Source organism: Panthera onca, chromosome A2 (assembly GCF_046562875.1).
Source record: "Panthera onca isolate mPanOnc1 chromosome A2, mPanOnc1 haplotype 2, whole genome shotgun sequence".
Taxonomy (NCBI): domain Eukaryota; kingdom Metazoa; phylum Chordata; class Mammalia; order Carnivora; family Felidae; genus Panthera; species Panthera onca.
Window position 1 is genome coordinate 57786587 of NC_138340.1, and position 17266 is coordinate 57803852.

Below are 17266 nucleotides of genomic sequence, written 5' to 3' on the forward strand. Positions count from 1 at the left end.
AATAAAAGTTGAAAGAAACAATATTTTTCTTTTTAGAGAAAGAAAAGATAGCAAGCAGCTATTTTCTGGAAGGGTCAGGCGCTTAAAGGCATATATGGGAAGCCATCATGGCTGTGGCTCACAGTTTATTTTGTCTTGAAAAAGTCCGAGGTCATTCTAACTATGCTGACCTGTTAACCTACACACTGATCATCTCCATCCGGGACCGTAAGCAAACACTGCCCTCTTGTGCACCGAACAGTCCCGAAGTCGGCATGGAGATGGGTTCTACCCACCGCCCCGGGGACGGCTTGCAATTGTACCACTGCCTCTTTGGGGCCTGGAGACGTGTCAGGAAAAGGATGACACACATCTGTTACCAGGGCGCTTGCTAAAATGTCCCCAGATTGCCTTCTGAGACAGATTTCGAGATAAGAGGAAGAGAGGAAGATTCAGCTGAAGAAATCAAACCAAAAATAACTAGAAAATATTCATTCCTCGAAAAGAAACTTCACTGGTTACCATGGCAAGTTTTCTCATTATGTACCTTAAAAACTTAGAAACGGCCAATGACTGTACAATAACAAGTATACAGTACTTCTTTTTTATCTGGGAAATATTTGCCAGGCAAAGAAATTCCATTTGATTCTAGAGGGGGAAAACAGGGGGGCATGGGAAACCCAGGTTGCTCTTTCTCAAAGGAATCCCCCAAAGTTCAGTGACATGGTCTGCTTCTCCTTTCTGAAAAACCCCAACGTGTTATAACTACCTGCAAACATTCCCCCAGCCTGAAGCCATGGCTGTCCCCAGAAGACCAAATTGGCATCTCAAGACAGCTTTAAAGAACATAAACTACTGTTCTCTTATTAAAGAACTTGACAAAAATCAAAGGCAGAAAAATGCCCACTCAAGTCTGAGGGCAGGCTAGGCCTGCTTGGCAGGAGCCCCAGGGTAAGGTCCTGGGCTCTAAGTGGGTCTCCAGCTCCAGTTCTGAACCATAAACCATTGAAATGTTGTAGCCACGACTCTACCCTTCCGGGCACAATCCAGGATGGGCCAGATCTCCTGCTGAACTCACTTTCAGGGGAGAAAAGGAAGGCAAAGTTTGCCCCCAGTGCAGTACCTTCCACCCAATGGGCACCCCAGAAGGAAAGGGGATGGAGAAAATATTTAGGGGAGTGTGTTTCAGGGGCTGTGGCCAGGACTCAGAAGGTGGGCTGGGTGCCAGCGACTTCAGCTACTTCACTTACTATCTCTGATATCCAGTGCTTGGTTTTAGTGCTTTCGGAATGTATCCTTAAACTTCACCTGGCTTGTAAATCACGATCAATGTTAAATGGCCAAACACGAGCACAGAATGGTGAAAACTGTCTACTTCACTTTGTGCCAGGATTACCAGCCAACTCCTGTTTCCACTTCAGCCCCTCCCTCTATCATGGGAAGAAAAGAAGGGGTACAGTACCAGAAACAGACAGGACTAAGGGTGGGTAAAGGCCAACAGGATGCAGGATGGCTACCCTGAGACCATTCACCTCCAGAAGGCTGGCAGTGTCCCTCCCCCCTGCTCTCTGTCCTCCTATCAGAATGATAAGACATACGGATGCTTTATCTTCCAGCCAAACCAAGACTGACATGCACCTCAAGTATACATGTCCAGTAGGGCACCCCACACCAGGTCCCTTTTGTGGAAAACAGCTCTGACACAGTCAGCTAGAGTGACCCTCTCTCTTGCACCACAGCCCCTATCTTCCTCCTGCCTCAAAACCCTCCCATGTGCTACTCCCTCCCAGCACTCCAGCGGCCGGGACTCATGCTCAACCTTCCAATTTTAGCTCAACCTTTTCCTCAGAAAGGCCTTCCCTGGCCTCCAAATAAAGGAGATTCCCCATGTCCACTCGTGCGTCTCTGGGCATCCTCTAGCGTCCTTCACAGCACTATCACAATTTCCAGTTCTGCGCATTTCTGTGTACTCCCATAACGTCTGCCTCCCCCACTACCAGTGGTGAGCTCCCCGAAACCACAGCCACTTCTGCCTTGCTCACCAATGGAAACCCACTTCCTAATTGTACATTACTCTGAATTTGCTGAATGAATTAACTGATGTCATGACACACCTTTCCTTCTACAATGTCTGATCTTAAGAAGTACAGTCCCCTAGGACACTAGAATCCTGGGAAAAGCAATGAAAGAAAGCTGAGGAACCAAGCCAGGTGCTCAGACAGCCCCCAACCTGTTGCAAAGAGTAGGTGACAGAACAAACAAGAGCTGCCTGGACAGGGACTGGAAAAGTCAGGTCTCCGATGCTGCAACACCCAAGGTACCAGCCCCTGAAGCCCACAGGGGCCTAGGACGGTGAGGTCACACATTTTTAGGTGTCCTTTGGGCTTTCCTTCAAGAGAACACAAGAACTCAACGGTGAAACTGGCTAGCTGATGGAGGTGACACAGAGTCTCGGGGCAGGGGTGGGGACAGGACGGCAGGAGGAGTACCAATTCCCTACCCTCTTGCCTCAGGGAGCCCCCTTCTTTTTCCCCGGCAAGTTTCATATCATGCAAGCAGTTTGTAATGGTATGTGAGCCCCAAGTTCACAACTGTCTTCCCAAGTTCATAAGAACCTGGTGCTCCAGGGAGTTTACATTCAGGAGGAACTCCGGGCCCAAAGCTTGACCAGCACAGACAGGAACCTCTTTCTGTCATGTTGTCAACCAGACCTGGGTAAAGCCAGGGTCATCCGCTGGACAGCTAACACGCCCGATCTACCTCTGGGGGGCCTCCTTTCCCTTCACCTTCGAAGCCTACTTGCAGAACAATCGCTGGCACCGGCCACAGGCTTGCATTATGCTCATTTCCCCATCCCCAAGCTCTGGGGCAAGTTTAAAAGTCCTCGTCCTGTCTCAGAATCAGGTCTGAATTAATACCCTTCCTCAAAAGAACTCCAGTAGCAAAGTGAAAACAGACGCACTAGACAATGCCCTTTGAAAGCCCCAGCAGGGGCGACCGGTGACAATGCAGCCCCTGGCTCTGAAAGAAACCTTAAGGTTAAAGGTTCACAGAGGCAGAAGAATTACCAAAGTACAAGTTTGTTCAAATTTCCTCCGGCAGATTTAAACAACCAGGGTCAAGCTGAAGACTGCTGGCAAAAACCTATGAGACAACTCAGCCCCTTTGAACTGCGTGGAGAAAGGAAAATATACGGTCTGGGAGGGATCTATGTTATAGCTTTTAAAAATGATCTTGAAAAGGTCACCCCTGTTAACTCAAAATCAGCCCGTTGAAGGATGTTTGAAAACCGCTTCTCTAAAACAACAGGGCTGCCGGGCCCTCACCGTGTGCGGTGAGCAGCACTGAGGTCGCCGTGTTCCCGGCATTAGTGTGCTGACCCTCTGTGGGCCATGAAATTAACCATCAGCACGGCAGAAATCTGCTCTGAGTTAAACTACTTTGCTACGCAAAGTGGCCTGAAAATGAAATATGAGGACTGAACTTCCACTGAAAGATGAACTTGTCTAACCTCAAGGCAGGCTTCCTCAATATGAACTCTGTGTGGCCATTGGTTTCAAGCGCCACAGGAGGGTAGGTAATTGCCACAGGCAGTGGGAAATGACCCCTCCATCCATCCATCCATCCATCCGTTCATTCACTCATGTCTGCAGGCACCAAACATTTACTCAGGGCCAGGCCCTGTCCTGGGCCCCTGGAGACAGAGCTGAACAGTCTCCTGCCCTCAAAGGGATCAAGTCCAGTGGGAAACATAACCCAGTGTATAGAAAACGACAACAGATGGGGAGAAAATGAGATCCTGGGGTAGATAGGATGTCACAGGCCCTCAAATGAGGGTCACCTAATTTAGGCTGGGGAAAGCCAACAGTGAGGCTTCCCAGGAAAGTGAACGCAGCCAGATGACGCAGCATCGAGAGAGCATGGTGTCCGTCCAGAGACCTGCAAGTAGTTCGTTAATCCTGGATCCTGAGAGAGACAGAGAGACACACAGCCATCCGGAAGGACTGATGTCAGCCATGCTGAGGAGTTTGGCCTTTACACCAATGGAGAGCAACTCAAGACTTTCAAAACAGGGAGGTAAAATAACTCTATTAGCAATTTAGAAAGAGTTCTTGGCTACAGAGGGGAAGACAATTTCAAGAGGGGGTGCTGGAAGCAGAGAGACCGTGAAGGAACGTTGTCCTCATCCAGTCGGGGACTAACGGAGGCCTGTCTTAAGGGAGCAGCTGCGGTGACGGGGAAGCCTGAAGGACACGCAGGAGGGACAAGACTTGGTCACCAATTTATATGAAAGAGGACATACTGAGGATCATTTCAAAGGTCACACCACAGGAGAATGGAGGTATCATTCCCTGGGAAGGTGAGGAAGCGGAGAGGGTGGTCTTGAAGATGTGGAGTCTGAGGGCCTGTGATGTTCACTGCCGAGGAAACTAGCCCAATAAGCGGCTGGAGACACAGGTCCAGACCTTCATATTGAAATGTAATTAAAATTAAGTAAAATGAAAATTCCGGTTCCTTAGCTGCACTAGCCACAGAGCAAGTACTCATTAGCCACACATGGCTCACAGCTACCATACTGAACGGTACCACCAGAGAACATTCCCATCATCACATCCCATCTGTAGGAAAGTGCCGATCAAGGCCCTGCAGACTTTTCTGAAAAACTGTCACTTGCAGTCAAAGTGTCTGTCAGCCCTCTCTTGGCCACGCTGAGTGCTGCTGGGAACAATGTCTGTGCTGGCAAACACCAGCTTCCATTCTCAGTCCTTCCATCTGTGCAAATGCTCAAGAGATGGAAGTCTTCTTATGTGGTCTTTTTTTCTCTAGAGCAGAAGTTCTGAGGACTCTCTCTGAACATGCCCTGGATCATCGTTTCAGAGAACAGTGAACACCAAGTCTGCAAGCGCCTGCAAGGGCCTTTGGTGCTTATGGCACGCGGCCCTGAAAGCCACCCAGAAATGACCACAAGCAGAGCTAATTTTTTAAAGTGCCACGCCGCAATGTAACGGGGAAGACAGAGCTCTAGTCCTGGTGTCAGATGACCAAGGACATGCCACTGACCCTCCCTGAGCTTTAAGCAGCCCAAATAAATCTATGATAAAGAATGAAGCCATAAGGCCAGACAGGGCGGGTTCCTGAGGCCAAGCAGGTCAATGCTAGCAATTCCAAGCACTAATTTTACAAGAAAAAAAGTCAGGTTTATCTTTAGGTAGCACCTGTGTATGCCACCAAATAAATATCCTCAGGAAGTAGGTTAGAGACAAAGGAAATTATTTTAGTCTTCCTGAAGGCCCCAAGACAAGAGAGGCATCATCACAACATAAGAGATATGGAAAGAGGGAAAGTCAACTTCTCTCTCAACAGCAAAACTTGTTTCTTCTCCTGCCAAGAGAGGATCACCACATTAACGAAGTCCTCCCCACTCTCTCCCCACCCAACGAAGGCCACTTCAAAGCAGCAGGAGCCTAATCACACAGCACAAGAAAATAAAAGACCCAATTAACAAAAAACAAAACTCAAATAATCCGGGGGAGAATGGAAGCTGAAATCTCTGTTTTTGACAAATTGACTTGTATATAAACTGCTCCTCAGGAGCCACAGTTCCTACCAAAGTAGGCGTGGGCGAAGGCCTGAGAGCAGCACAAGCAAACCGGGGTCTCTGAAATCAGACTGGGTTCGACCCCCGCCGAGCCAGAGACTGGTCTCTGGAGTCTCATTTTTATGGGCTGTACAATATAGAGGGAAAGGCTCACCTCTGGCTGGCAGGATGGAGAGAGAAAATCAAGGGTCTAGAACAGTGGCAAGCAAACAATAGATGTTCCCAAAACGTCCATTCCCCATCTTTCCTTCTGAGAGGCAGACCTTCCTCAGCTCTGCTCTGCACTCCGCACTCTGCACTCTGCACTCAACACTCTGGTGTTGCTGCGTCGGCAACACCAGAGCCACAACTTTCCCCCTGATGGTGTCCATCCTGCCTATGGTTGCTCTCCCTCTCCCTGCCAGATCTGGAAGCCCAGACCACTTGCCACAGGCCCTCTTCTCAGACTCTTTAAAAGCCAGCAGGATCTCTCAGCTTAAAACCCACCCACCTGCCTCCAACAACAGACTCTCCAAGCTCCTGAGTTCTGGAGCCCAAGGGTCTCTGCAGCTCAGCCTCTCATCCTGCCTCTTCCCTGTGAGCTCTACACTCCAGCCCTCCCTTCTCCCCTGTGTGTCTGTCCACTCCAAGTCCTGGAGCAGGAAAGCCTCCCATCTTCCGCACTGGGAAAATCTCAGCCATCCTTCAAAGCTCTGACAAGACAGCCCCTCCTCCTAACTCGCCCATGACCCTCATGCCCGGCCTTACCTCCTCCCACTTCTCCTGCTGACTGACTGCCCTCTTCTTCAGCCAAGTTTGCTCTCACACCTCTGACTGATCAGGCTGCTCCCTGGGTCTGCTCTGCCCTTTCTTTTTCTCTGCCTGGAAAACCTCCAGGTCAGCCTTCCAGGTCCAGCCCCGGGGTCCCCTCCTGGGGGATGCCCTTTCGGCCTGTCCCAAGCAGAGGCACTCACACCTTAAGCTCCTCTTTTATAAAGCCCTTCTGACTCTGCATCTTGTCTCAACTGGCTGTTGGCACTTCCTGCTCTTCCCTGGCCCTCTGGACTGTGAGCTCCTTGAAGACAGGCACATCTGTATCTGCCCTCACATCCGACAGAGTGTACAACAGATGCCTGTAGAGTCTCTGAATAAATGGGGGAAAACACCAAATAACAGTTCCATCTGATCCTCTCCCACCACATGGGTTGACAAGTCCTCAAAATGGGGGCTACAAGCCCAAATGTCTATGGGGCCCAAGCAATCTGAAGAGCACACGCCCCTTCTACTCAGTTCCAGGACTGTGCCACCACGCTAGAGTGTGGAAATCTTCTTGTGTTTCTAAAGAAGCCAGGAATCTGGGTCATTAAATGAGGTCACCTGATTTTTTTTTTTAATTTTAAATATTAGATGGGCCACCAAAACACATCTGCAGGCCAGATCCCAGACAAGACCCTAACGTGAGAGGAGACCCTACCACGGGATGAACAGACAGGATGACCCATCTCTGGCCAGGCACTAAGGACAGAAATGGGCAGATCCAGGAACAGGTCCACAGGGACCCCAACAGGCCTTCCATACACAAGCAAATGGCACTTACTAGACACTTACCTTAGCCCAGATAATGTGTTGGGTACATTTAATCCTCTCAACATATATTCATTTACTTAATTCAATTCAACTCAATTATTTACTTAACTCAAACGTTTTTGTTTTTGTTTTTTAATTTGAGAGAGAGAGAGCATGAGTAAGGGAAAGGGAGAAACAGACAATTTCAATCAGGCTCCACACTCAGCATGGAGCCCAACAGAGGGCTTGATCCCACAACCGTGGGATCATGACCTCAGCAGAAATCAAGAGTCAAACACTCAACTGATTGAGATAACCCACAGAATGGAAGAAAATATCTGCCAATCATCCATCCGTCCGTCTGTCCGTCCGTCCATCATGTATCTGGTATCCAGAGTACATGAAGAAATCTTACAACTCAATAATAAAAACCAAATAACCCAATTAAAAGATGGGCAAGGCATCAGACAATTCTCCCAAGATCACTAGCCATCAGGGAAATGCAAACAAAAGCCACGACGAGCTACCACTTCACACCCACCAAGATGGCTACAATCCAAAACACTGACAATAACAAGTATTGGTAAGGATGTACAGACACTGGACCCTTGAACGCGGCTGGTGGGAATGTGAAGTGACTTGGCTGCCGTGGAAGACTGTCTGCCAGTTCCTCGATAAGTAGAAATAGTTACTCTCTGACCCAGCAGTTCCATTTGCAGACATACACCTAAGGGGATAAACACGCACGTCCACACAAAGACTCGTACGCAAATGTTCATAGCAGGATTATCCATAATTGCCAAAAAATGACAACGACCCAGACGTCCTTCAGCTGATGAATGGATTAAAAAGCAGTCTATCCATACAGTGGAATACTATTCAGCCATAACAAGCAACGAAGTACAGCTGCGGAAGCAGCTGGGGAGTTACTGTTTAACCCGTATAGACTTTCAGTTTTCTTAAGTTGGAGAGTTCTAGAGACAGATGCCATTGAACTATAAACTTAAAAATGGTTAGATGGTAAATTTTATGTAATGTTGACTTTACCACAATTAAAAATAAACTAAGAAAATATTCTTTAAAAAAGGAACAAAGTGGGGCGCCTGGGTGGCGCAGTCGGTTAAGCGTCCGACTTCAGCCAGGTCACGATCTCGCGGTACGTGAGTTCGAGCCCCGCGTCAGGCTCTGGGCTGATGGCTCGGAGCCTGGAGCCTGTTTCCGATTCTGTGTCTCCCTCTCTCTCTGTCCCTCCCCCGTTCATGCTCTGTCTCTCTCTGTCCCAAAAATAAATAAACGTTGAAAAAAAAAAAAAATTAAAAAAAAAAAAAAAAGAAAAAAAAGGAACAAAGTGTATATACTTCACGCTACAACATGGATGAGCCTTGAAAGCATCACACTGAGCAAAAGAAACCAGATACAAAAGGCCACGTATTAGAGGATTCCACTTTTATGAAATGTCCAGGAAAGGTAAATCTGTGGACATTAGGCAGACAGATCAATGGCTGCCTAGGCCTAGGGGAGGGGAAAATGGAGAGTGACTGGTAATGAGCATGGGTTTCTTTCTGTAGTGTTGAAAATATTCTCAACTTCAATTGTGGCAACGTCTGTTCACGATTCTGTGTGACTATATTGACGACCACCAAAGTATACATGTGAAATGACACATTTTACAGTATGTGAGATATGTAGCTCGATAAAAATGTTTACAAACATTACTGAGTATCTACTATGTGCTAGGCCCTGAACTGGCCCCGGAGCTACAGAGACAATTCAGACGCTGTCCCTGACCCTGCGAGGCCTTCAGACACATGGGAACGATAGAGGGAAGCCAGCCATCACAGCAAAGCAGGAGACACACAAGGTGCCATCTGAGCCAGACCCTAGAAGGGCTCATTCCTGTTCCTTGCCCCACCCTGAGGCCATCTCAGGAATGCCAGGCTCCACCTCACCAGGACACAGGCCTCCGGATTACCCAGAGCTCCAGACCCTGTCACCTTGGGCACAGTCTCAAAGGGGACAGACTCAAGCTCCATGACAAGGGTGCCCCATCCCCAGCTTGTTCGAGGCTCCAGCCAACAAAAGAATGACCGAGCAGGGAATATGTCTCAGGGCTTCATCTACGGGTTGTTTCCCGGGACGCCTGCCCAAATCTTATTCCAACCTGGATGAAGTGATTTTGAAGAAAAACCCAGGAGACAAAGAAGATAGGAAACAAAGGAGATGCTAAGCAAAAAGTTTAAAAGCAATTAATTTTAAATGATTACAGCTTTACCAAAAGCTGTGGCTACGATTTCCTTCTGACTTTGATTATAACCTTCCAGCAAAATATTTGCCTCCAGAAGGCAAAGTCTTTGCATTATTTTCTATTCCTAGCATGACTACAAAAATATTCTTTGATTTAACATTTGATATGTTTTGTTCTCAAGGGCAAGCCCCATGAGAAGAAAAATGTACCCCAACAGAATGAAATATGACTACCTGCTTCCATTTTTCTTTCCTGTTGGTTCCTGCTCAAATATTCTGCATTAATTTAAACTCAAGGCTGTGTCTCTGATGTTGTGTTACTCCCACACTGTCATCCAAACCAAAGCAAAGTCACCCGCTGTCCAGCACTAAGAGAAAGTGTGGCAAACAAAGCTCAACTTGAGAGTCTCCTAGAGACAGCTAAAGGCACTCCAACTTGGAAGGAGATCAGGAGGGGTCAGAGAGTGATAAGGTAGCAGGCAAAACAGAGCAACTTGTATTTGAATATAGGCACACTTGGCACTGAGGGCAGCCGACTTCCTGCTGGACAGAACGAGGTTTTAGGCACACGAGCACAAGAGACACCAGTACTGGCCTCAGTTTCACTCGATGGTAGAGGCATCCCAGAATGGACACCAGAGAGGGGAATCTGCCGTTATGGTGCACACCTTTTAACAAAGAAGAGAAAATAAAAGGCAGCCGTCCCTGAGTGAGCACGAAGGTAAGGGAATTAAGGCCTGGCGGATTCTAGGAGCAAAAGGAGTTAAGATTAAAGAAGCATTTCCATTTATATCGACTCCTTTAAATAGGTCTCAATATTTCAGGACACACATATATGAATACCATAATATAACATAACGTATTTCTACACCAAATCATAAGAAGACGAGAGGCAGAGAAAACCAAAATTGGGTTTTTTGTTTGGTTGGCTGGTTTTACATTAGAATAATGCCCAAATTCCTTGTGCAGCCAGGCCCCTTTGCTGTCTCTGCTTATAGAGCCAGCACACTGCTTTCTGGGCAGATGCCCAAATGGTAAGGTAAAAAATCTGGTCGAAAACACACATTCATTCACACACCTTGGTTCACGGGTCCAAAGAGAGCATCTCAGACAGACTGCAGAAAGACTGCAGGACACATTCCTCGATAAAACAAGCCAGAGGGACAAGCACTCTCTCCACATCAGCACCAAGAGGCACAGAGTTGGAAAAACAGAGAAAGAAGGCAAAGTAGCAGTAAGTTTTACAAAGAATGTTTTCTCCCAGGCTGCGGAGACAAAGAGCCCCAGGGCTGCTGACTGTTTTCCCTCCAAAGAGAGTAACCAAGTCAGACTTAGAAGGCTTTGGCAGCTCTCATAGGCTCCAGCCAGGCAGGGCCCAGAGAGGGTCCAAGCCCTGCAGGAAGCAGCGCTTAAACGGTGGGCAGAGGAGGCGAGGGATCAGGGCGACAAGTCGTGGCAGAAGAGCTGCTGTTCATTAACAACTGGAACAAAAGACCAGGAGACAATACACTGTTAATCCTAGCAGCCACCAGAGGACTATAAATTGCCAAGCCAAGATACCAGCATTTTTCAGCTCTCCTCTTTCCTGCCAGAGTTAGATTGAGGATGGGTCCAAGTCCCTCACCCCCCACCCAAGTCTTTAAAACATACATTACTGAATCTTTTTGAAGTTCTAACCCTGAAAGATTTATACCCTAAAATGGATTAGAGAAAAATACTGCCCTGAGACACTACTGCAGGGGGCTGCAGTGGATGGATACACTTTTTCATTCCCATTGAGAATGCCAGAGTAGGAGCCGTGTGGTCAGACTCACATGGGTTCAAACCCAGCTCTGACACTTACGAACTATGCTTCCTGACTTCTCTGAGCCTGATTTTTCATCTGTAAAATGGGAATATCACCTCTTACCTCACAAGACTGCTTTGAGTGTTAAAAGAAAAAAAAAAAAAAAACCCCATAGCATAAGGGCAGCACTAAATAAATGCGGAGTATTACTGTCACTATTAACCTCCCCAGTACCACAGGAGTTTTATCTATGGCCACATGGACCAAGGAGATAAAGCCCAATTTTCTCTAAGTTAAGAAAGGATTCTTTTGGGTAGTGAAAGCACTTTGCGGGGGAGGGGAGCAATGGGATTAAAGAGAACAGGCTTTAATATAAGATATATTAAACTTCAGAGATATCGTGGAACTCAGACAATCATTCTAATTTCCTCCTACTGGGGATAATGTATTCAGCAAAGAGTCTAAATCATTCACAGCAAGCCGGGAACTCCAACAGGAGCCCAATCTTCCAGCAATCCCAGGTTTAGGTGCAGTCCCTGCTGTCAGTAGGAGTTCTTGCCCGGCAATGTTGCATAGTTCCAAAGCTCAGGCCCGATCCTGTCACAACCCTGCTTTAAAAGCCTTCCAAGAGCCTTAGGAGAAATCTACACTAAGGGCCTAATCTAAGCCCAACACTTACCACTCTATAGGATCTGGCCCACTAACCCTTCTACCTTCATCTTCGACATGCCTCCCTACACGCCACGCTGGTTTCCAGACACAACTAAACGGTAGCAGTTATCTCTGACTCTAAACAGACAAAAAGGCGGGTTTAAGTCACAGATCCTTGCCCAGGCATTTCCTCCACTAGGAAGGCTCTTCGTTCCCTATCACATCCTATACCCCACCCACAGCAAAGTGCTTTTGGCCTGTATGCCAAAAGCTCTGATAGGTCACTCTGCACATTTGACAATGCCCCCTCCCCAGCTCTGCTGTTAGCTCCCAGAGGGAGGGAAAAGAATCAACATGGATAGTGTACCTACTACAGGCCAGGCTCCATGCTGATTGCCTTCTGTCCACTAACCCATGAAGAAAGTTCTTTGCTCACTGTTACCATCCCGCCCAGGAACTGGTACACAGCTTCATCCATTCAAACTAACCAAATTGCCTATCACACACCAGGCTCTGACCCAAACGCTAAGAATATGTTGGGGAAGAAGACAGACATGATTCCTATTCTATTCTCATGGAGGACAGAGACAATCAACAAGTAAACACATAAGAAATACCAGATGGTAAAAAGGGCTGTAAGGAAATAAAACAGGGACATGAGAAAGTACATGGGGGAGAGAGCTGAGGATACGCTAGCTAGGCCAGTCAGAGGAGCCCTCTCTGAGGTGACACTCGAGCTAAGATATAAATGAGAAGCCAGATGTACCAAACAGAGGGAACAGCAGGTACAAAGACTGGCCCATTCAATAAGTAGAAATGAGGTCGGTGAGACTAAAGGTGGGGGGCAAGGGACGATGCTCAGAGGAAGACAGAGGCCCAACCGTAGGTTCTGTGGCCCACAAAGAAGAGGCTGGGTTTTACTCGAAGCACAAGAGAAGTCACTGGGAAGTGTTGGAGCTGAGGGTTGACATGATCTGATGAGCCTCTGAAGATGGAGTTCACTGCCTACAGCGTGGAAATGGAGGGCAAACAGGTGAGAAGTGCAGGCCCAGCATTGTAGGAGTCCAGCTGTCAGAAGCAGGGACTCAGCCACTGGAGCCGTCTCATGAAGGCAGAGATGGCTGTGGATTTATGAGTTAGGATGATAAGCAATGGTATTAACCAGATCCAGGTTAGCAGCAGCAGAGTCAGGTAAACACCAGCCCAGGGCACTTTACTTCCCAAGCCTCGGTTTCTTTATCTGAAAAACAGGCACCCCTTAGGGTTGTTGCACACATGCAAGTTCTTAGCAACAAGCATGGGCCAGAGCAGGTACTCAAATGTGCGTGTCCTTCCCCTCATTTTTCCTCATTTCTCCAAAAAGGGTGGGAATCTGCTCTATTGAAGGAAGGATAGTGGCAGCCTCGGTCTCACCATTCTACTGCGTTCAGGTCACATTTTAACGCCTATAAGAAGATAAGGAAAGTCTCCTCACTCAGGAAGTAAGAAGAGCCACAATGTAGGTACAAGAAGAGAAAAAAAAAAAATCCCTCTTCTTTTATTCTACAGTTTTACAACTGTAGGAGACCTGCTAACTGTAGACCAAACTAAGGACCTGCCAAATCCTTGGGGGTTATCATTTGGTTATATGGGATAAGGCTGGTGCATGAAACATTTTGTCCTACAAAGAGGCTCTTCATAAATGCATACGTTAGAAGGGGGCAGGGGTAGTGTGAAGTGACATGGGGAAGCAGGTGAAAGAGCTCCGGCTTTGGGATCAGGAGGACCTGGGCTGTGCTATTTACCAGCAGCCTTCCCACAGTCCCAATTTCTTCAGCTATTAAATGGAAACCACCACACTCCTTGCAGGGTTCGCCCAGGAAGTGGCAAACACACGAGAAAAGCGAAGCCAAAATAAAGAACCGCATGTGCTAGTGTGTAGAACCTCCAAAATTAGGTTCCGTGGTCACACAGTAAAGGAGAAAGCCAGACCTCAAGCCTGGCTCTGACTCCAAAAGTATGTCCTTCGCTATTCACCTACACTAGTCACTAAAAAAAAAAAAAAAAAAGTGCCTTCTTGCCTTTTATTTTAACCTGTCTCTTCCATCTCCAAACCTAGACTGGCTCAGAGTACATGTCTTAAAATGTGATTGGATATGATTGACCAAACAGAATTCAGTTATAAGGAGGGGGGAAGAGAAAAGGGTAGTCATCTGATGACTGAGACATGAATTGAAGACTTTAGGCAGAGTGACCTTGGGCAGGGCCCTTCTCTGAGCCTTCATTTCCTCTACTGTAAAATGGAGTAATGACCTCAGACTGCCTACAGAATGGAACAACTGGTAGGGAACAGAGATGAAAGTACTTAACACACTCATCACTGCAGCTGGGACCCCATAGGCCCAGCGACCAATGAAGCCATCTGCCACCAAGCCAATGAAACTATCTTCCTAAAGTATATTTCCATATGTGCTTGTAGGTATAGACAATATCATATCATTGGAAGGAAACAGAAGGCAATGGAAACAAGGTAACCAAGTACTAGGGTCAGCAGTGAAGAAAAAGACTTCTTTTAGCTATACACCCTTGTGTGCCATGTGCTTATACGAATTCTTCATTTTCATCTGAAAAACAGAACAAGTTTTAAAGCCCTGTCCATAGATTTAACTGTGGCAAAATGCGTCCAGAAAAATAATCCACAAAGGTATGATAGCAGCTTCCTCTGGAGAAATAGGAGAGGTCATTAGGGGACTTTTGCCTAATTTGTAATGGTGTATTTCACAAGCAGAATGTATTTATGTATTATCTGTATAATTAAAAATTAATTAAATGGTACATCTTCTAAGGGCATTTCGGCAGTACCCATTATGACTGAAAATGCACTCTGCCCTTTGCCCCAAACCAGTTCAGTTTCAGGAGCTAATTCTACAGATATGTTAGCACCCCCATCAGACTTGTTCTAGAAAATTCACCGAAGCATCATTAGCAAAAACTGGAAACGAGATAAATGTCCATCATTAAGAGTTAAGAAAACGTTGGTACAAGCGCACAAAGGAATTTTATATGACCTTTAAAAATTATGTAGCTTTGGGGCGCCTGGGTGGCTCAGTCGGTTAAGCGTCCGACTTCAGCTCAGGTCACAATCTCACGGTCGTGAGTTCGAGCCCCGCGTCGGGCTCTGGACTGATGGTTCAGAGCCTGGAGCCTGCTTCTGATTCTGTGTCTCCCTCTCTCTCTGCCCCTCCCCCGTTCATGCTCTCTCTCTGTCTCAAAAATAAATAAACTTAAAAAAAAAAATACGTAGCTTTGTGTGTACTGACATGGAACTCTTCGCGTTGAGTAAAATAGTGTATATGGTGTTACCATTTTGTGAAGAAAAGGAAGAGAAAGGGGGTTTACATACACACGGGCATGCTTGTTCTTACGTGGTTTTTCTGAAATGATACAAGGAACGGGGAACAGCGGCTGACTCTGGAAATGGGAACCAGGAGACCAAAGAACTGAAGAGTGGAGACTTCTTTTTTTGACACTTTTGACATATACCCTTTTTGCAGTCTTTGTGTTTTCTTACTAGTTCGTGTATTACAAACTTATCTTCTAAAAAAAATTAATGAACCAAAAAAACAAAACCAAAAACTTTAGGGAAGGCACCTTCCTGCGCGGTCGTTGTGGGTGGTTAGAGCTTCCAAGTCAGCCGGGCCACGAGTTCCAGTCCCAGGGCCTCCGCTCCCTTGCTGCGGAGCCTCGGGCGCGTCCCGTCCGCCTCTCGCGACCCGGGTGGCCCCGGCCGTGAGGTGAGGCCACCTCCCTTCCCCGGCAGCGGCTCGGGCGAGCTCGGACCACGGGGCCCGGCCGCTCCGCCCAGCGTCCCCGAGCCCGGCTCCCGCCCCGGCCCGCGCTCACCGCCAATGATGGTCCGGATGAGGGAGGCGTGCCCGGGGCAGTCGACCAGCGTGACCTGAAGCTGCGGCTCGCCGGGCTCGGGCTCGGCTCCGGACGCCGCCGGGGGCGCGGGCAGCGCCGCCCGCAGGCGCGCGGGCAGAGGCACCGAGAAGCACGAGAAGCCCAAGTCGAGCGTGATGCCGCGCTCGCGGCTCTGCGGCTGCTTGTCGAAGGCGGCGGTGGAGGCCGTGGTGCTCAGCGCCCGCGCCAGCGCCGTCTTGCCGCTGTCGATGTGGCCCAGCACGCCCACGTTCACGTTCACCCGCCGCCCTGCCATGCCGCCGCCGCCGCCGCCCGCCCGGCCCGCCCCTCCCGCGGCTGCCGCTGCGGTCCGGCCGGTTAAGCCGCCCCCCCGCAACCCTCGCGCCGGGCACGCCCGTTCCGGCCCCGAAGCTTCCGCCCTCTCGGCGCCCGCGGGCGCTGCCTGGCACTGGAGGAGAGAGCCCCGGGGTCGAACTTGACCGGGGTCGCCGACCGTGAGGCTGTACTCTCACCTGGCTCCTGCCCCCCGAAGCCTCGAGGAGTCCAAGATTGGGTGGATCCGTCCATCCATCCATTCATTCATTTTAACAAGCCCTTTTCAATTGCCCCCTGGGTACCAGGCACTGCTTATTCACGGTACTGGGATACGGCGCTCTCTCCACGTTACACTGTATTTGGGCAGGGGTGGGAGTCAGACACTAAATAGGTGAGCCTGGAACCAGACCCTTTCAGAAAGTGAGAAGCCTTCCAGGGAAAATAAAAGCAGAGATTAAAAGGACTAGAGCACCAGGGGAAGGGAGGACAGCTAATTTACAATAAACGGTCAGGGAAGACCTCTCTCCAGGTGCTGACTGAGCCGAGGCTGGAATGTTGAGAAGGAGCCAGCCCTGGGAGAATCTGGGAAAGACTTAGAAGATGAAGGGCTGTCATCTTCTGATCCTGGAAGTCTATAGCCTGGCCTCAGGACAGGCTGTAGAGCTCCAAATTGTACGTAAAATGTTATGTGCATGTGCTTGTACTGGGGAGTACATAACTCTCAAGAGATGCTTGAAGTGTCTGGAACCACTAAAAAGGTTGTCAACCACGGTCACCAACCAGGGTTCACAAGCAGGTGTCTTCACTGGCTAGGCACCTGACTCAAGGAGAGAGATTAGCAAGACTAAAACTCTTGGACTTAAAATGCATTAAGTGTGGAGACTGGAGACAGGAACAGCATGTGCCGCATAAAGGAAGCCACTGCTCACCTCCAGACAATTGGTACCAGGCAGGAATGCTAGCCCAGCATCGCCCATCTTCCCATTTTTCAAGAGAAGGGAGCATTTCTATATGAAATCTGACTTTTTACATGTCAACAACTAATTTAGCTTTTAATTGAAACACTATGGTAGGTAGCCAAGCACAGAATCTACTCCATTCTGCCTGACCGCCTGTTTGTCGTCTGTAATGAGCTAGGCCGTGCTCTGATACATTCACACTTGCCAGTAACTGCTCCCTGATGCCTCCTGTGGTCCAGGCCCTGCATTAGCAGCAACAGGGTCCCCGAGGTAAACAGACACGGT

At 48.3% G+C, this 17266-nt stretch overlaps 1 protein-coding gene across 2 annotated transcripts in view; it reads right to left on the minus strand.

Moving 5' to 3' along the window:
* EEFSEC (eukaryotic elongation factor, selenocysteine-tRNA specific) overlaps window positions 1–16042 on the minus strand; it is a 249055-nt gene extending 233013 nt beyond the window's left edge. The window contains exon 1 of one of the 2 annotated variants that reach the window (XM_060631918.3): window positions 15687–16040. In XM_060631918.3, the coding sequence (XP_060487901.1) occupies window positions 15687–16002 (316 nt within the window). In that variant the 5' untranslated portion in view covers window positions 16003–16040. Of the gene's footprint in view, window positions 1–15686 lie in introns of both variants that reach the window. The other variant, XM_060631920.3, reaches the window with a different exon arrangement.
* Between the last annotated feature and the right edge of the window lie 1224 nt (window positions 16043–17266).